At 42.8% G+C, this 20689-nt stretch overlaps 1 protein-coding gene across 2 annotated transcripts; it reads right to left on the reverse strand.

The window, feature by feature from the left end:
* Nucleotides 1-248: 248 nt before the first annotated feature.
* On the reverse strand, nucleotides 249-20158 carry pof1b (POF1B actin binding protein). 2 transcript variants are annotated; one of them, XM_036522971.1, is made up of 14 exons: nucleotides 20088-20158; nucleotides 18902-19268; nucleotides 15452-15529; nucleotides 6589-6803; nucleotides 5794-5827; nucleotides 5545-5625; nucleotides 5206-5298; nucleotides 4588-4701; nucleotides 3510-3662; nucleotides 2984-3103; nucleotides 2576-2704; nucleotides 2173-2243; nucleotides 1878-1992; nucleotides 249-362 (listed from the first exon to the last, which is right to left on the reverse strand). In XM_036522971.1, the coding sequence occupies exons 1-14, from the start codon at nucleotides 20135-20137 to the stop codon at nucleotides 342-344; spliced, it is 1641 nt and encodes a 546-aa protein (XP_036378864.1). In that variant the 5' UTR covers nucleotides 20138-20158; the 3' UTR covers nucleotides 249-341. The 2 variants fall into 2 exon arrangements, with proteins under 2 accessions (XP_036378864.1, XP_036378865.1); XM_036522972.1 differs by lacking the exon at nucleotides 20088-20158 and having other exon boundaries at nucleotides 18902-19489.
* Between the last annotated feature and the right edge of the window lie 531 nt (nucleotides 20159-20689).

Below are 20689 nucleotides of genomic sequence, written 5' to 3' on the forward strand. Positions count from 1 at the left end.
TAACATCGTTATCTTTTTTATCGTTCTTAATATCGTTTTTAATTAATTTAATTGACCCCATTCTCTGGACCTTCCCATTCAAAGCAATGCCGCGCTGCCCATGCCTCCCTCCCGCACAAATGCACGCACCTGTCCGTCAAAGATTTGGGGTCTTGAGCCACCACCACCCTATGGAGCCCTGGACCAATGAAGGGGAAGGGCTACATGCAGAGGATGGGAGGGGGGAGGATTGGGGGGGGGGGGGGGGAGGGTTCGGGAAGGACTGGGAGGGTGGGGAAGGGGAAGGGCATGGCTTCGGGGGTCTTCTTGTAGCTCATTCCTGTCAGAGAGAAGCAGTTTCTTTAGGGTGTTGTAATGATTTCCTGCCCAAAACAAACAGAACATGACAGTCACTGTACATCAATCACTTGCTTTAATCAGCACAACTACACCGTTGCCCTTTTTCAACGTGCACATCATACTGAGTTAGCTTCCCCTTGTATATTCAAGTGGTGTCAGTGGTGGAAATCGCACTCATAGCCTTGTGCACACAGGAGTGAACATAACCTTGCTGTAGAAATGTAGAAAATAAGACCATGTAGGTTGAAAGGTTGTTCTTATGTAGTGAATCGCTTGGGTGCCTTTATACAGTGTATGCCATCCTTTTTTCGTCAGCTCAGTTTAATACCCAACATAATGACAATTTAATTTAAAAATCAAACATATAATAAAGAATCAAAAATAAAAAAAACAAAAACAATAATCACCTTCAGTCAATCACACTTATAATTCTATAATATATTATGGAGAAAAAAGGAAAGAACCTAAGTAATATCACAGACATGATTATCAATATGTTTGCACCCTCTGCTGTCCAGGTTTGGGCATTATGGAAACCATGATAAGTAGTTGGAATAGTTACAATAATAATAATGGATTTATATAGCACTTTTCAGCATTTCAAGATTCCCAAAGGGCTTTACAGTGAAGGAGACTGACCTAACTTAATGTGCAGCACCGATCTTCGTGAAACCATTTTGTGCCAGAATGCAGTTCTGCATATGATCACATTTTTTCCCTTCATGGCCTCATTAGTTATTGGAAAAAAATACACCTTTCCTGTATATTTGAAATGTATGTTAGTCGAAATTCAGTTTAACACTTCCAGCTGATGGCAAGGAGGACAGCAAATCTATTAGCTGTCCTTCCTCCCTGCTTCCAGCTGAGCTTGCATAAACCTCATCCCAGAATTCTTTTTTCTGAAGAGGCAGAATAGGGTTGATTTTTGTCCATTAAGCATTCGGCCTGTAGAGGACCTAAGTTATTTTAATTCGTCTGAAGACGACACAGAAATACAGCACGTGATTAAAATAGAGGGAGACTGTGGAAGGATAGTTTCACTTCCCAATGACATGTACTCTACAGTGAATTGCGCCTTGTATTACAACATACTAGTAATCCACTGTTATGACAGGGAACTTGTTCATGACAGACAGTGCTGCAGTGAATGAGTGAGTGCAGTGGTTTCCTCCATATTAACCCACTCAGGGATTTTAAGGTAAGTATTCACTGACTGATCTATTGGTCCAAATGGCATCAGTTTTATCATCGCTTTTTATGCATGCACCCTGCCCAGTAAAAGCCATGTTTAAATTGTCACTAACACATTCCCTCATGATGACATCTGTAGCTTTAGCTTGTATGGTCCTTTAACTTTAGCAGTTTCCAATAATTAGATCTAAAATATGAGAGGTCTGTAGCTCAGGGAACCTGTCACTGAATCTCCTGAAGTTTAGTTCTGAAAAGGAGGTTTGATTTAAAGAGTAAGATGAAGTGGAACCCTCCTGGAAACCGGGGCAGATCCTCTTGGATAATCCTCACTAGACTTAACATTATACCTGTTTGTATATCTCTCCTGTCCTCTCAATCACGATGGTCTTTGCTTCCTTCACTGGAGACAAAGCCTGGTAGTCATCGCTGAGTAGGCCCAGGATGGGATACTGGTTCCTGTACCTACACAGAGGAAGTCAGAATAACACGATCTGAATGTGTGCTTCCAGTTAACAGGAATGGATTTCTGAAAATGCTGGGGTAAATGTAAAAAGTTATTAAGAAAAGAAAAGAAAAGAAAAGAAAAGAAAAGAAAAGAAAAGAAAAGAATTTCTTTTAGCCAGGCAGTGTGTCCGGGGTTACTTTTTGGTGATGACGGTCTTTGTGATGTTCTTGGAACTCTCACTCCTCTCTTGCTGAAGTCGCCTAATCTCCTGTAGTGGACAGATGGACAAAGGTTACATCTCTGCCCTGGAAGAAATGTTCACACCTGGTGATGAGACATCGGGAACTACATGAATCCCAAAATCTGGTGAAGCAAGGTCAGTCACTGACAGCGCACAGCAGATCAGTCGATCCTAGCAACTGTGCCTTCAAAAACAAATCGGCAATAGCAGCTCTTTGAGCATGTCAGACACTTCAGCGCGCCTTGAGCCCTGCTTTCACGCACCTCTTGACCAAAAACAGAGCACCTGAAGGGCACTGAGCAACACCGCAGCAGATGATTGGAAGACAGCTGGTCAACATGACCCGGACGACCTCTCACCTCCTCCTGTCGTTTGATGATGGACTCTCTCTGCTCCAGTTTAGTGAGAAGCTCAGTGATGCGCAGCTGAAGGCTATTGTCATTCGTCGTCACCGTGGAGTACTCGGTCTGAATCCTGAGAAGCTGACTCTGAGACAAGGGGTAAAGCAGACAAACGCGTGCAGATGAACACACAGGTGCAGAGAAACGCACAACTAGTTATTCACAGCTCCATAGTTTTAAACCAATCTTGCACAAACACATCTGGACACTGGCCTTTGCTTGTGTGGTGCCCCGATTCAAACGGGTCCGGAAAATTTTAAAAATGTAATTTCCAAAAAGAGAAAAAATGAAACTATTCAAATTTTGTCATAGTGAAGGCCCCTAGCATGTTCAGAAGGCAGGTCACCCCCCCCCCCCCCCCCTCACCCTCAGACTCTGTAGCTCCTTGTCCTTCTCCTCCCGCAGTGAGCTCAGCATTTGATTGTACTGCTTGGACAGCTCCTCTGTCTTTGTCTGGAGGGTGAGAGTGCTGCACTGACCCGCCATCTGAGGAGTAGGAGAGAGAAACAGAGAGACTTACGGGTAAGGGAGGTGTTAGGGGGAGAGAAGTGTTCATAAGTACATGATTACCTCTGTGTGTTTCTCTGCACTAATTAACAATCAAGCATCTATTTCATCTTCACGCTCTGCCTGAAAGAACTGGCTGAGGAGCACACATTATAATTCTTTATGTATATAAAGAATATAATGGCAGGGATTGGGGAGGGAGGCTTCATGAATCCCAAATGGCTGATTGGATCAAAGCAGCAATCATATGGCTGAGGATGTTTTTATTGGTTCATTCATAAGAGCTGGTGATCGTTAGCTCCACCCACTCTTGGCTACATGAAGACTCATTCTCTCATCACTGTGTAAAGTAACAGCTAAGGGCTTTAATGGTAGAGTGTCGAACCTTCTGCCGAAGCATCTCGTTCTCCTGCTGTAGCGCCTTCAGACTGCCCTCCAGCTCCTTGATGCGGAAATCACGGGATGAGTCGGTGCTGCGGGTGGACAGGAGCTGGTTCTCCAGGCTGCGCTGGGCCAGGCTGCTCTCCTTCAGAGAGACCTGCAGCACATAACATGGGCCCGTCTCACACTGCCATGTACTAAGAGTCACACACACACACACATATCTCACATACGTGGACACATGTGCATAGGCGCACATGTGTACACAAGCACACAGAGCCAGACCAGTCTCATGCTGCCACATATTGACCCAGTCACATACAGGCATGCACACACACGCAGACATCTGCGGCACAGCCAGGCCTGTCTCACGCTGCCATGTACTGATGCAGGCTCTCTCTCTATTACAGACAGACACACACACACACACACACACACACACACACACACACACACACACAGCCACACACACAGCCAGACCAGTCTCACACTGCCACGTACTGACCCAGTCTCTCTCTCTCTCTCTTACAGACACGCATACAAGCACACATACACACACACACAGCCAGACCAGTCTCACACTGCCACGTACTGACCCAGTCTCTCTCTCTCTCTCTCTCACAGACACACACGCGCGCACACACACACACACACACACACACACAGCCAGACCATTCTCACATTGCCATGTATTGACCCAGTCAGTCTCTCTCTCTCTCTCTCTCACACACACACACACAAACACACACACACAGACACACGCACACACACACACACACACACACACACACAGACACACGCACACATATACATATACATACAAACACACACACACACACACACACACACACACACACAGACACACGCACACATATACATATACATACAAACACACACACACACACAGTCAGATCAGTCTCACACTGCCATGTACTTGACAATTCAGCCACTGACCAGGGCAAAGTCAGTCCATCAGAGGTGTTCTCCTAAATCCCCTTCCGCTTCAGCACAGCAGGAACAGGGGGAAAAAAGGAAGATTGCAGCCGGAGGACAGCACCCACCCTGCCGCACCGGCATCCTACCTGCAGCTGCCTGTTGTTCTCACGCACGGCTTCCAGCAGCCGGTCATACTGCATGGCCTGGTCAGCCTTGAAGCTCAGGTCCTTCTCCAGTTCCTCCTTCTCGTTCTCTAGCCGCTGTGGGGAGAGACGGACTGTGAAGGCCGCGCTGAGGGACGCCGTGGCGATCTCAGGTGATCTCAGATAGGTAGCGCGCAACAGATCAGTTTTTGCCACTAATTTGCTCATTCATGCAGCAGTACAACAACTGCAACCACAACAGTGCAGTATGTATGTAGATATGTAGAGAGTTTCACAAAAAACATCAGTACTCAGCCATTCTGTAATTACTTTGCACAGCAAACATACCACATTCAGTCATATTAATATGATGTTCTCTGGTTAAAATGCAAATTAAGCATTATTTACATTTACCACAGCATTTTCAGCCAAAAAAAAACAAAAAAAACACTTGTGTCTGCCCATACCCAGGGGAAAATATGCTGTGCCCAAGAGGATTGCCAAATCCTCAGCATGTTTAAGGTGCCTCAACTTTAAATGTGGTTAACACAGACCGAGCAGCATTCTTCCTGATAATTTAATGTGCGAGTTGAGCCTTGTAATTGGACACTGCACGCTTACCCTCAGGTCATCCTGCAGGTGAACCAGCTCCTCCCTCAGACTGCTGAAGGTGGTGAGAAGGAGTCGCATGGTCTTATCAGCAGTCAGGCGGGTCTAAAGAGAGAGAACGAGGGTGCAGGGGCTTCACTGTGGATTCACAAGACTATAACTCTTTTTTCAGGTCAAAACATGCAAGTTTAACCATCTTAAATCATCTCCACAGCTCATCTACTCAGCCCACCAAATTAGCCAGTACCCTTGCTCTAAAGATCAGGTTGGCAGAGCCTGTGCAGCATTTCTGAAACAGAAACAATTCAACAAAATCAAAAATCCTGCCCCATGTTCCTTGCACACACTTACCTGCAACAGGTAGCGGATCTGCTGTTTGGTAAGTTCAGACATGCCCTTCGGAATCAAGGCTTCCACCTCTTCCCTGTCCACCTATGTAGGCAGAAAAAAAGCTTGCTTTAAGGCAGTTTTTCCTTAATTTGTGCATACTCTGACAGGAATGCTGATTACTTAAACAGAGCTGATGGAAATGCAGTCAAAAAAAGAAACTCAGAAAAAAATGGATCTGCCTGTGATGAGTTAGTGGTGATGCCTTCCTACCTTGTAATCAATGGTTGGGTCCAGGAGGTGTTTCCTGTGAATGCAACAGGAAAAGGTAGCAACAAATTACAACATTTCAAAAGTCAACTCAAACTGCTGTAATAAAAACAGTAATACATGTCACATTTTACATATGCACTAATATAAAAAGCCAGCTAAGCTTAGCTAAACCTTGTGAGTCATGGTAAGAATCAACAGACAAAACATAAAGAAAATTGAGTAGTCAAGTCATATGGGTTTTATCAGCGGAAATCAGAGACATAAGCAATCTCATGGTTTTAAATAATCCTCTGTTGCACAGACACTATGACAGAAACTCATCATGATGCACTAGACTTAACGTCACCATCTGATAATGATGTGGACAAAACTATAGTAATATCAGTCTTTATCTTCATGAATTCATCACAGTGAATTGTGACAAAACAGACCTAATGCATGACATTACTTTATCAAAGTAACACAGTTACAAGTATAGTACTAAATATGACAATATGTCCACATGTTCTTTTCTACAGCTGTCAATATTCAAACCTGTTTAAATGCAGGAAAGACTTTAAAAGACTGGATACGCTCTGTTTTGCAAACAGTCAGTCACAATAATCAAATCAAAACCGGTTACCTGCCTGAACAAATTAAATTGCGCAAGATCAAACAAACTTCTTGGCAAAGTAAGGGAAAGGCAACCATCTACTACGAGCACCAGAAACGCTACTTTCATTTGTGGGCTTGTTTAGACACAATCCCATGGGAAATTAACAAGCAAATAAGAAGAATTATCAGGCTGGCACATACCGTCCTCGGATCTTGGCCACATGTTCAGATATGCAGCTGTGAATGTCGCAGTTCTTGCGATAGACCTCGGCCAGCAGCTCCCCAAAGAATCGCGTGTCCAGCTTGGCCACAGGCTCCACCTGAGGAACTTCAGTCTTCACCTGCACCTTAGACACCCTCTCCACCACTGTCTCCACCACACTCTCCTCCTCCACCTTACTGCTCTCCACTTCAACCTGTCCAGCAAGAGAAGTGGTGGCACTTCAGAAAACACATTTACTCTGACAGACTGTTAAAGCGCATCTTCACTCGAAGACTATCAGAGGCACAGATTTTTTTTTTTTTTTTTTTTTTTTTTTTTGGACTAAGAGTACTTTCAACCTGAGGAACACAGAGAGGAGACATCTTCAACAATCATATCAAAACAAAAAGAAAAGGGAAAAAAAGAAAAGAGAAAAAAGATGCATGCGACTTCGACTCGCTATAACCAACAGACCACAAGTAAATAAGAGATATCTCCAATCCCTGAGGGTTTAAAACACGGAGAGGCAAGATTAATCAGAGCCCTGTCAGTAATGTGACTAGCGTCAGCACAAGAAGACGAGACAGAGATAAAAAAAAAAAAAAACACCAGTCCTGACACAGAGCTTTGAGGAATACCAATTAATATGCTATGGCTAAAGGACTAATATGGTTCTGTCGAACCAAGGAATTAGTCAATAATTGTAACTACGAATAGCCACAACTGGCTGAAAATAATGATCACAGTTCATGTGCTACATATAGGACCTGCATTCAGTGTATATTACACACCACACCAATTTTACTACCCAGCCTGTTACCTCAGAAAATAGTCTCTTGCCATGATGATGAAGGGAAAATGTTTGAATACTAGATGAGTGCTCAAGCTGCCTTTGAGGTCTGCAGATGCATGCACTACTTGACCTTCCTCTCTCAGCATCCAACGTGGGTGTGCTGCCACAAGCTCTCCTGCCCATGCATGGAGAGGATGCGTCTGTTCAAGTGGGACTTTCGGGGCACTCTGGGCGGCCTTCCTCTGCGGGGGTGCCACGTCTGACTCGGTCATGCACCGACGCGTTTCTGCTTCCCCGTGTTTAAAACGAGCGTTCGTGCAGCATGCCATTGCTCCGAGGCGTGTGCAGGGGAGAGCACCTTAACCATCACCGAATCTCATTCCCTCATTTGATCTTTCCTGCAGTAGGCGAGGACCTGCAGCAACTGACAGCATGTGGATACATAGTCCATGAGAAGTAACACAAATACACTAATCGAGCCACCAAATTCAGAAAGTAATGAGAAGTTCGGCAAAATTACCACAAAATTTCCCTCGAGCGTCAATTCATGTTATTAGCTACAACATTTCTGTTTTGTTTTAAGTCTTCTTTCCCTACTAGTCATATACAACAGGCTCAACATCAACATAGCAGGCTGTCCTGTTGTTTCGGTCACTGTCGTCATCTCGTTTTCCCATCAAATTCAATTCAATATATTGTGCTTATCAGAAAAAGCAACACTCATTCTGGAAAACGAGACAAGCAACAAATGACCCATAAAGCAAAACGAATGCTTAACTTCTTCCTCAAACACCATTATTTACCATCATTGCTAAATTTGTCTGATTATTACTCATCTTGTCTACAGTACAGTAAGCAAACTTCTTTTATTTAAGCACAAATTATCGATGTGTGCCCATTAAGTAATGTTATTTACAGGTTTATTTTCTGTTACCATTTCTATTCAGTCTTTTGTGTTTCTGCAACCTTTGAGTTTATCTGTGAATTTTTATCTTGTTGCATCCCTGGACTGCCATCCCATTGACGCCCATGTGCAGCATTTTGGGCAGTTTAAACAGATCTGACATATGATGTCATATGACAGCAGAGGATAAGTATGTCTACTTTTGCCTTACTTGCCTGGGCTGGAGGCAAAACTAGTTTCACACCTGGGATTGCACATGTTTCACAACATGGTGTCTTCCAAGGTTGTTAATTGCAGAAATGCCTCTGGTTCTCCTCAGTTATAGCTGACCTACAGCTAAGGTGGGTCAGTTGAATGTGGCAACAGTTCATTAAAGCCCTGATCCTGGACAACCTTTGGACGGCTGCACAAAATGGTAGTCATTAAGAATGGAACAAAATGTCCTACAACATACATTTGCAGAAGCAATCGGGCAGTTCATGACAGGTCTGGACACCTACAACAAATTTATCAATAAATCTTTGTATTATGGAAATGGCCCGCATACCCTGCAAGGCTGGCAGTGCATTTCCAGTGTCAACTCCTCTATTTGTGTTTAGAGGAAGGATGTTTACATCTCGCAGATCAGATGTGGTTTTCAGACTGGCTTCACCCCAGTGAGACTGCCAAACTTCAGAAAGTGCATCTCCATTCACCCACCCATCCCTTACCAAAAATGACAGAGGAGGGCAGGCTGGTGAGGGAGGAGGACCGGCTGGGCTACATTCCGTAGAGGAGTCAAATGGGTGACTATGTGCTGCACTGAGACCGCACCCTAGGGGAGTGTCATATTTTTTTGGAGGGAGAGTCAACAAGATGATTTAGACTCCTAGGGCGTGATCCCATGTGTAATGTGTCTTCAAACTCAGAGCTGGCACCTTGGTTTTGTTTTTTTTAAACCTTTGAGTAATTTCTGCACACAAAATATAATCCAAGTTGAATTCAGCTGCAGCCAGTGTCCTTGATGTATCTTTCTATATGGCATTTATGTCACAGGGAAGCACATGACCTCTGTGAAGTTCACCCAGAATCCATACTGCAAGCAGGAAGGGAGAGGCTCAGAAAGAGCTGGTGGGAAAAGTTGATCGCTACAATGAGCGATCATCCACTTATTGCTTATTTAATTTTTTACACAATGTGTCATGCAACCAGATATAATGCACAATACTGGATTTCTGTACATGCTTTACTTTTCTCAGCAAAGAGCAAATTAGAAGAGCAAAAGTCCTTCTTACACAGCACAAACGCAGATATCATCATCTCACTCCATTCATCATGAGAACATAGGCCCTCGATCCTGTGCACAGACGAAAAAGGGGAATAACACTGCTGTGATCAAATTTTACACCATAATTTGCATAGAAGTAAATTCCTTACTTCCTTTTTTTGAAGGAAACCATAGCTGTTGTTCACATATACCACAGTTTGAAAGTGAGAAGTTCTTTCCTTTGAAGCACAACTGCAAGTATGAATGTGACACAATTGAGCCAGAGAGCTCAAACCAGCACATCACAAGGAGATTGGCTGAGAGACACTTTACATTTCACTTAAATAATCCAGACTGTCACCCGGCATTACCATCTCTAGTTACACGAGTCAGACTGGTGCACAAAGAAACAGAGCGAAATTAAGATAACTGGTGATGAGTGCTGACAAGCTGTAAGACCAGAAGTTTGGGAAAAATTAAAATAACCATGTCTGTTTAGTTGCAGTTCTTCCAATGAGTGGATTTTAAGTGAGCACATTCATTCTTCACATTCCAGAGAGAAAAGCAAGGCCATACCATTGATTACCCAGAGGGAGTGATTAAACCATAAACAGCCACTTCATTCCTGGTGTGTTTTGGATGGGCATAGTATCTGTTCAGTATTAAATCCCCAAACGATAAGGATGCACTTCAATTACTGTGGCAGACAAGAGGCTACTTATTAGAACCTTGGAACTCATAGAAGTGGTGTTATAGAAACTGTAGCAGTGGTTAGCGTCATATTTTTTTCTTGCCACAAGCAGGGTCACATTACAGTACAGTACAGTAACAGAAAGTCTAACTGCTTCAAATGGTTAAAATGTGAAGCATTCGCACTGTGACCATAACATTGGCCTTTTGTTAAATGAAGTTGGCTCCACGGCCTTTCAGGATACACTCTGAGGCACTAAATACTTCTTGTTCATAGAAGACCATAAATAAGTATACTTCAGAAGTGACCCTGACAGGCAAATGTTGGTGAACTGAGGCTGACATTTTAGTGGAATGCAGGAAAGGCAGTTGGCCTGTAATCACTACACCTTGCAGTCTGGTCTACCAGAGACTTACCCCAAGATTTTATGGCCATGATGCCATGATAGGCCTACGCAGGAAATGCAATAATGTTTCAGTGCACGCTCACTCACTGCTATGCAAGTTCACAGGAAAGACACCTCACCTAGCATGAAATCCTGGTGATGAGTCTACATATTATCTAGTAACCCTTGATGAACCAGGAAAGGGATCAGGCTATTTTTTCCAATGGAAATCCTACACCAAGGTTGTGAAACACATGCTTGTGAATCTGTTCTATCACTTAACAGGACTGATAATTTGCTTCAAGACTTCACTTTCACCAGAATCACAGAACCACGCCCCCTGAATAGTTGCAATACCTGCAGTTAACTTTGCGTGTTCTGTAACCTATTGTTCATGCAGAAGCTTTGGCAATCCAGGCCACATTCTCTAGTAGCACAGATCACTAAGATCTCTGTGTTTTAAAGAGACAGTGGTTTGAACTGTGAGCGAAAGGGGTCAGAATTTCTAAAGTCATGGTCACCCACCATGACATGATTCCTTCATGATTTATGCTTATTTCTTTTTTTAACTTACATCTGCTTTTCCTACATTTTACATTCAATCTTGCCCTGTTTTAAAAGAGAGGGTGACCTGTTTGCATGCCATCATCTTTAGAAAACAGTTCCCAACAAAATGTGGAAAACTACAGTGCTATATTATAGCTGATAAAGGACCGGTCCTTCTCTGTCCAACTGAAACTAAATCCGACGCGCTTACATCACTGCTTGACTTGGAAGCGTGTCACGCTCCTTTAGCTTCATTGCCTCGCCAACAGTGCCTTTCGGTGTCAGAGTGAACAGTGTGAAAACAGGTCAAAGCGCATCACTGTTGCGGTGTAACAATAGAGATGCGCCACTGTTCGGCAGGGGTGAATGGGAGGCACGGTATCAGTTTTCACACAGTCCATCTCACAATGCAGGAAGCTGGAAGCATGTCAGGAGGACATGTAAACAAAGACAGGATAGAGGATCCTTTTTTTTAAAAAAAAAAAAAAGTGGAAAAATGGAGAAAAAAAAAAAGGGTCAGCATTTCAAGGGTCACTTTCAAAAAACAGAGAACAAGGAGAAAACTTCCTCATTTGTGAGGTCTTCAACCTCAAAAAATATGAAGAGGAATATGCAAAATGTGCCCTGACATAAAAATTTGGAAATTATGCCTGCACAGACATGCCACCACCAAAACAGACAATTTGAAAACATAACAACTTTACTTACACCATTGAGAATGGAGCTATGCAAACCACACTGACTGAATCGTACTATGAATCAAAAGAAAAACAAGATTTAATCTGTCACAGTGCTGAAGAAAGCTCTGCTCATCAGCTTCAGGTTTATGTCAGCCCCCCATACAGACAAATTCAACATCCAAGTGCAGACTGAGCTGACGCACTGCAGACCTGAACAATGACTCATTTCTGACTGCTGATCCTGAGAATCCAAAGCGAACACCCTCTCTCAGGCTTCTGAAGCAGAGGTTCGTTCATGCCGGAACCCAGCCGTTACAGTAATCGTTATTACTCACTGTCGCTCGCGCAGGGCAGGGCAGCGACTGAATGTGGGAAACAGGTGATGAGGATAAAGGAATTATTGGAAGTGGGGAGAAAAACTACCTGGAGCCAAATTACGCCGCTATCCTTTCACACGGCCATAACTGAGGACGGAAATAATGGACACCATGGGTTTCAGATCAATTCGCCGAGAGGAGTTTCTTGTGAATGCATTTCTGTGTTACAATCAAGGTCAACCCCCTGCCTGGGAAATGCCTGCAGACACTGAAAGGCTCTTTCAGTCTAGCTGTTCTTCCAGAAAGTGTAACATGTTGTTCCCAGAGCTCAGCCTTTGCACGGGCTGCGTTCCAGCTATGGCACCTTGCTGCAAAGCCACAGCCTGGCAGATGCCTACCATCCAGCGAAGCACAGTCAGATTCATAGACTTAGCTGTGATAACCTCACAGTTGCACAACTACACTAAAAAAAAAAATTACAGCTTGAACAACCAACGATTCAAAAGCAGGATGGCCATGACATCACAAACAACAACCTAACAGGCTTCCACATGACAACGTTGAGGCTTGTTTTGCAAGACTTCCGTCAAAACCTGGCTAGCTAACCATCTGTGCAGTGGTGATGACAGCACTGAAAGACTAAATATGAAACTTCACCCGTAACCTGGCTAATTTGATGGAAACGTCTTTCAGCAAACCTGCTTGGGTGTTTTCCGATTTTTTTTTCCCCAATTCATTTATTTCCTGGCTTTTGCACTGCCACCCAGGTTCGGATAAGGAAACTAAGAAGAAACTCCCTTACCAATACTACAGCAGAGTTACTGTACATTTGTATTGTATGCAATGTTGTAAGTGTGTCACCAGAGCTGTAGCATTAGGTAAAGATCTTTTTGCACTTGTGATAAGACTTCAGTAGGCTAGATGCGTTCAGAAATGCATTATTAACAGTTTCGGAGCTTAAGTCTTCCTGCGTGTTCATGTTAAGCCCGGCCCAAGGTGTTTGATATTTGATCTCTGGGTGTGTCTCCGGTTACCGCCCTGTTCGACTGTGCTGAGCTTGCTAAAATGTTTACTGTCGCCAGCAAACCCCTCACATTTCTGAAGCAAACCCTGCTCTTAGAAAATGTTCCACTTCAGGCAAGGTGCAGGAAATATAGGAAGAAAAAGGACAGGGATGCGGTCTACACATGCCCAGTAATTAGAGGAGCTGACGGGGCAGATGTTGCTATGGCTTGTAATTGAGGATCTCTCTGCGTGAGGCGCAGTCCTGCAGCCTGCAGACTCTGTGATCCTCCCCGCCCAGAGCAGGTGGGCCACACCTGACTCACAGCTCCTCATCACAGTCCGCCTGCCTCAGTCCAGTACAAGCTCGGTCAACAGGCACGGTCAACCACAGTGCATTCTTAAATTAAACTGTCCTAAAGGACGAGGCCAAGCGCCTTCTCGCTCCGTGTCATGTTTGTAATTAGAGCAACAGGCCAGAGCAGCAAATATTTACCAGACTTATATGTAAATTCAAAGGGAAGCCTTGATCATTGTCTTGCAATTTATACATGGGAAAAATGTGATTGGCATCTATGAAATGAGGCCAGAGAAGTGGCATGTTCTCCAGCTCTCCGAACAGGCACCTGCTGCCCTTGTTGCGGTTCAGCAGAAATCGCGAATGGAGTCTGTCGCGCATCGCAGCGGAATGTTCCGGAACTATTGATCTCCCTTACATCACTGACGCTGGCCTTGTGGAAGCCACAGCTGGCCTTGTATTGAACAGGGGAACCACTTGCCCGTGTATGATCATTAAAAAAAAAAAAAAAGAAAGGGAAAAAAAAAAAACAGCAGGGATGGGAAGATCAGCCTGACAGGTTTATGAGCTCTCCCTTAAACTATGGAAGCTTCTCACATGGTAGTTACAAAAGGATCATTTGCATTTGTTTCAAAGAAGAAGAACTTTGTAATACCAGTTTGCCTTTGACAGACAGGGTAATCATACGTGCCAAAAGAAGTTAAAAGCAGCATTAAATGCATCACTTCAGATAGATGAGACAAGCCACAACATAACTGTGCAATTATGCATTGTGCAGTACTATGCAAACATTTTTCTATTTGTTGTATTTTACACCTCTCTATTTTATTCAATTTATTCTTTTGTTGTTTTTGATGTGTGCTGGACGGTGCAGTTGTGACACTCAAATTTCCTTCGGGATTAATAAAGTATTTCTTATTCTTATTCTTATTCTTAAGATCAAAATAGCCAGCAAAGGTGAGTAAATGACTCTGTGGTCTGCTCCTCTGAGGGGATTTTAAAGCTTTTAAATTTGTACAAAAGGCAACACACAAATGCCTTGTGACCAAAAAACAGTCCTCAAGCCCATCGTTGTGGTGTGATGGCGATCTCCCCAGTTCTTACTAAACTTTAATCAGACTCAAACAATTACCTGTAACAAAGCAATACATACTCAAGGCAAATCAAAATGAATGGTAACGAATATACTTCTGCCTTGCATTTGATTTGTTGTGTATCCACTGGAATACAATTATTTCATTGCGACTGCATTACCCAGATCAAACAGAGCTTGCAAGCAACTTCTTCTGGAAGAACTCCTATTCCTTTCCAAGGATTTGAAAAACAGGCTCGTCTTCAAACTGCCCTGCAGCTAGTTTCACCTTATTTCATTACACCCGAGTGACGCTCGCAGTTCAGTTCTGAGCTGCAGTGCATGCGTGGCCAACTACAGATCGATACAAATGGCATCTTTACCCCAAGCTCTTTTAGCGGGGCGTTGCTCTGATCCCCCTCCCATAGCTTGTTTTTGATATGCTTTAGGGAAACACGGGTGTGGCTGTACATACCTACATGTATTACAGCACAGAGAGAGAGAGGGAGAAAAAAAAAAACATTACATAAAACATAGCGTCTGTACATCAATCTAATTGTGCTTATTTTGCCAACAGAAGAAGCTAGTGAGAACCTACGCCCGGGCTCTTTCTCAAGGCACTCTCTGCCATGCACTGCGACTAAGTCAAGGGCGCGGCCCCTGATCTCACAGTCACGGAATCACTCCCTCACATAACAACCTAAAGCCTGCGTCTCTCGTTTTTTTTTTTGTTTGACACCAGTCCCGCTGCCCTCCCAAACGAGGCCAAATCACAGAGAAGCACAAACAAAGCTAAAGCGGGATTCTGCCCAGCTGTCACCGGCCAATATCGTTCAAAGGAAGGGTGTGAGTGTGTTTATGTTATGTGATGTGTCTCCGTGCATGCGACTGCACGCCAGAGTGGAGCAGGTGTGGGCGCCTGGCTCACCTCCTTGGCGACTGGCTCAGGGCTCTTCGTGGGGCTGGAGGCCTGGCTGAACACCGATGGAGCCTTCCCATTGAGGTTCTGTATAAGAGGAAGCAGAGAAGAAGATCAGGGCGGAGAGCTGGCCGTTATCCTCCACCACGAGAGAGATCAATCAATCATTAATGTGAGCTTTTCACTTTTTTTTTTTTGGCAAGGTAACGTATGTGTACTTTCAAACTATGGGTGCGCCCCCATACCTAGGATGCGAGCCAAGCTATGCACAATACACAGCTTATCCCTTCAGTTCGTCCCAGCTAATGCTTTCTACAGCAAAGAGTCAGAATGGAGATGTGGCTAAATGATGCCTAATAAATAATGAAAATAATAATATACCAATTCAAACATAATAATACGTTCCACTCTTCATGTTGATGTGTAATGCAAGGGTGTAAAACATGGACTAACATGCTATTCTCTGCAGTTTTATTTATTTGTGGTTTCTTGTCTCGGCTCCGTGTGTTGACCTTTTGAAAGTATGTTTTCAACACTATCTCATGTGCTGATTAGATGTGTACCTATACCTCTGTCTGTACCTTGCATTGTTATACAAACATTCAGTTTATGAATGTCTGTCATAAATTGTGCTCATTTTGCATTTAGAAATGAAATCCTCACAACAATGGACTTAAACATGTTCCCCAGCAGCCAAACCAACACTGCTAATAATCAGGTGTTTACAATCTTCACCCAATACAACGAGCATTTCTTCCAAAGATGTCCGCAGTCACAGAGAAATGAGTAAAGTTTAGTCAAAGTTGATATTTGAGGGTTATCCCAGGATAATCCACTGACCTTGTGTGGTGAATATAATAGAAAGTATGTTCAGAGCCATTTAAGAGGGAAGAGATGGAGTCCACAACCAATCCCATAGATTAGTTTACATAAACAAAATAAACACATGCAAGTTCGGTTTTGCATACAGAATCAGCAAAATACTGGCCCAATGTTTGGCAAAAGCACAGTGATGAAAGTTCTTTTCAATTACGTAAGGCCAATTTCATGTCAGGAGAGAGATATATAGTCACCGTTTTGCTCGTAAAATGTTTGTTTTGCCTGCCAAAGTACAGCAAACTGCTGCTGACATGTGATGATTAAAAGCACAAAGTTGGCAATTTGGCTGCTTCTGGGCCTTCATCAGTATGTCACAGGAAGCTATACTTTTCTGACTCATAAATAGTATTTTATAGCTGGTTAGTAGCCCGCTTAAAAACTTACTAAAAAACTTAATAGTAACTACTTATTATTACTATTTTTATTGCACAGCCTATAGGAATAGGGACAGGCTATTAGGAAATTCAAAGGACAAGAGACACTGGCGGTCAAGCACCAGAGAGTGTTTAGTACAAGCTGATTAGCAAGGGAACAGGTCAAACATAGTTGAATGTGTCTCAGCATTTAAAAAAAATGCTCTGAGAAAATCAATGCTAACAGCTGACCTTGACTAAAACAAATTGCTATGGGCTCAGTTTTAACTGATGTGTAACAACTCATTTAAATCATAATTATTTTGGCTTTCAAGGAAAAATGTGTAGAGCCACTGAAGCATACTTTAGAAGTTTCCAGATGTTGGAAAAAAACAGTCAGTTGACCCCACATCAACCATATCCTAGTACTGTTGTAAATACAGCCCCCCAACACGCACGCACACTCACAGGCACACACACACTCACGCGCACAGGCTATTAACGCCCTCTGGACATCAGACTTCTTTTGCCATGTTTAGGACAAAGTAATACTGAGGACCCTGCAAAAAAAATCTGTCTGAAATACTTTGGATAGGTGCAGAAAAGCTGTACAAGGTTCAGTCAAGGAATTAAATGATATAGTTTTCAACTGTATTCATTCAAGCACTGAAAATGGTCCCTTGTGAGGTTAAAACTACATTGTTCTTTTTAATCGGCTGGTTTTCTTCCAGTTATGGATACTGCAGAATTGAATGGAGCTGGAGTTGAGTGGATCAGGGGAACATGTTCTACCATATATCTCATCCAATAACAGCAAGTATCACTATCCCTTTGTGTACTGTGAGCAGCGAGGAATTTCCAGGGGAGATGAAAAGCTTAACCGCTGGATCTGAGAACCCAACCCTTATCTTGCACTTTTAACAAGACAGAACTGTCCTTCTACAATCTTTCAACAGCAATGTCACCCTGTCTGTCGGCCTGATCGCTACCCTGCCCTCCTTCCTTTAAATGAGCATTTCCTTGTGCTCCTAACTCATAAGGGCACATCACACTACTAATATCAAAGTAGCAAGCTTGGAGCTTTGTGCCTTAACTGAAGGAGAAGGGAACTGCCAAGGGCTCTTCCACTCTAGAGTACAGTGACATTACTACATCTTCAAGGTGGAAATGTCCTGCTACAAGCGTTTGCCAGCAACATCACCCTGTCCAAAATCATGATAGGTACAGTTTCATATATTTTTTTTTTTGTATTGTTTAGTGTGGGGTGAACTGATAGTAGTTAAAAGGGGTGCGAAATTTAAAGAAATGTGCATAAATTTGTCTTCACTAATTTATTTGAGCAATTTAACTATCTACAGGTAGTACTGTACAGCTATCACAGTGATATCCATGCACATCTGTTCCATTGTCCATTCACTCCCTTTTCTCCCTACTCCTACAACACAATTGTCACCTGGGCCATCCACATCAGAGTTCACGCCAGCACAGGTTTTCAGTTACACAACACAGTGTGTAACTCCATGTAGAATGGTCAGTGTCAATGTACTGTAATGAGTAACTCAAAAATATATATGTATATTGCGCACTACTACACTCACATTTACTCATTTGGCAGACGCTTTTATCCAAACAGACTTACAAGTGAGGCAGAGTACAACACAAGCAAAAAGCCAAGCACTACCAAATGTATCCTCTGAGTACTTGTGATAGGCTAGTGGCTACTTATCTTGCTTTAAGTAAGCCTTCACATTATACAGACAGCTAGAACTTTGCTACTAATGGTCCGCTGCTCTAAAGTTGCATTTTACTTTTGGTGTTACTATGCTACATGAATGTTATGAAAAGTGTTTTCACATGCAATATTTGTCAAAAAAACGATTCTAGTTATCTGTATTTTCCTTTGACAATGATCTTTCACACTTTGTGAATATTTTTATCGCTTGTATATTTAAAGTTACGGATTATATTCAGGTTTGTTTTATTTGTATTACATGGGCTCATATTCCTCTCTCTACACTTTCCTTAAAGGTCAGTTCGACTCGCAAAGGTGTGCTGTCGCCTTGCTTCAATTCCAAGCACCTTGACGCCATAGCCACAATTGTATCATGTTGCCAGCAGGTAAATTGTCAGTGCGCACTAGCCTATTCGCCATATCGCCGGGTGATGAATGCATGCAAAATAAACAAACCTACAAATCAAACAAGGAAAAGAAAGCGCGATGACTCACCTCAATTTCGACGACCTGCTGGCGGTGAATGTCCACTTCGTCCACATTGTTCACGCTGTAGCTCCGCACGTTTTGCAGGTATACGGGCGATACTGCTTGGGTTATGACTTGGGGAGCACTATTGACGAGCACGTAGGATTCTGGCGCAGCTCTTCTCTCAACGGGGACCAGGTAGCGAACAGTCTCGTAAACCATATTACCGTCCACAGCGGCTCCATTTGTACTGTACTGCAAATGGGATAGTGGAGCTGGAGATACAGGTAAACTCACGGTTTTGTAGGTTGCCAACCCAGGGACTTCGGTCGTGGCGTATTGAACCGAAGGCGACAAACTGCTGGACGACTGATCCGAAGATACACTTACAGTCCTTAAAGTTGAAAAGCCGTGGGAGAAAGGTAAAGACATTACGACGTATTTTGGTAAGTATACCAAGTGCTCACAACGCAGTTAGATAATCGGAAATAATGTGCTATACTCCGAATTCTCTTTTAAAAATGCGTCAGACCACACACGCGTTAGAAAAGCATTGAAAATGAAATCACTTGTCTAAGAAGATACGTGTGCACACCTTTCTGACCCTCCCCGCAATCGTGCAACTTCCTCAAATGCAAGGTACGTAACTCATCGCGTTAACTACCATCGGGACGGTGTATGCAAATAGCTAGTGAGCTATTTGCCTCGAAGGAACCTTTCCGCCCGCCTGTTTACACGGACTGCAACCTGCTGGCGGGGACTGTCGGTCAATAAAAACTGAGGTACACTTTTGGGACCATTCCCTAGTATCACACGCCATGTTATTCTTTCGTCCTGACAAACGAATTGAAACACCGTCAGAACATGTGAAAATAGAATTCTTGACTTTCAGCAATTGAAAAGGAAATATAAAGAACTCAGTACATTCGTTTAATTGCAACCAGTTAAATTACACTGACTGTATCAATTATTCATTTATAGATGCCAACAATTCTTACGGTAATTTTATCAATTCCGTTCTCACCAATACGTCCATTTTCAATTATCAAAAACATACTTGCACTTTTCGACATCAAGAATTCACGTTTCACATACTGCAATTTACGTAAGTCAAATTCTCCGATCGCTAATCGCAGATTTAGTTCTTTAACTTTGGAAATTCTTTGCATGTTGATCACACCGTTTGCTCCAAATTTACAAATAAACATACTACCTGACTGGTTCCTTTTGCATCCACTTACTCTGAACAGAAACACACAGCATACATACTGTACGCCATGTACAAACATGGATAAACCCATCTGCTAAGTAAATGGAATGTGATGTAACATTACCCGATCCTGAAATCCCCTGGAGACAACTATACCATGCATTTATAAATCAGAGTTGGTCATTCTTTAGAGCATTCAATATATGCAGAAACACATCTGTGCTATACAATATATACTTTATATAATTTTTCCTACCATTTGACATTTAATGAGATTTTCATGTTCTGTAGTGCTTGTACTGTGAACAAATCCTACACCAAGCTGCAGGTAAATTCAGATAATATACAGGCCTGTGTTTTCATGCAAGATTAGCTTTGCGTTAAGTATGAGTGATTTATAGTGAATATCAATTACGACCGTCAATGCTCTCAACACAATAACTGTTACAGTCTTAAGAACATTAGTATATTTTGTTTTATTTCAGGGTGCACTTTTACTTTAAAAAAGCAAGATTCCACCTCTCGAAAGACTAAACAAGCAACAACGTTTTGTAAATTATAAATGTACACATGTTCACAGACACTTGACAAAAGTGCAAATGACA

Source organism: Megalops cyprinoides, chromosome 3 (genome assembly GCF_013368585.1).
Source record: "Megalops cyprinoides isolate fMegCyp1 chromosome 3, fMegCyp1.pri, whole genome shotgun sequence".
Lineage (NCBI taxonomy): Eukaryota > Metazoa > Chordata > Actinopteri > Elopiformes > Megalopidae > Megalops > Megalops cyprinoides.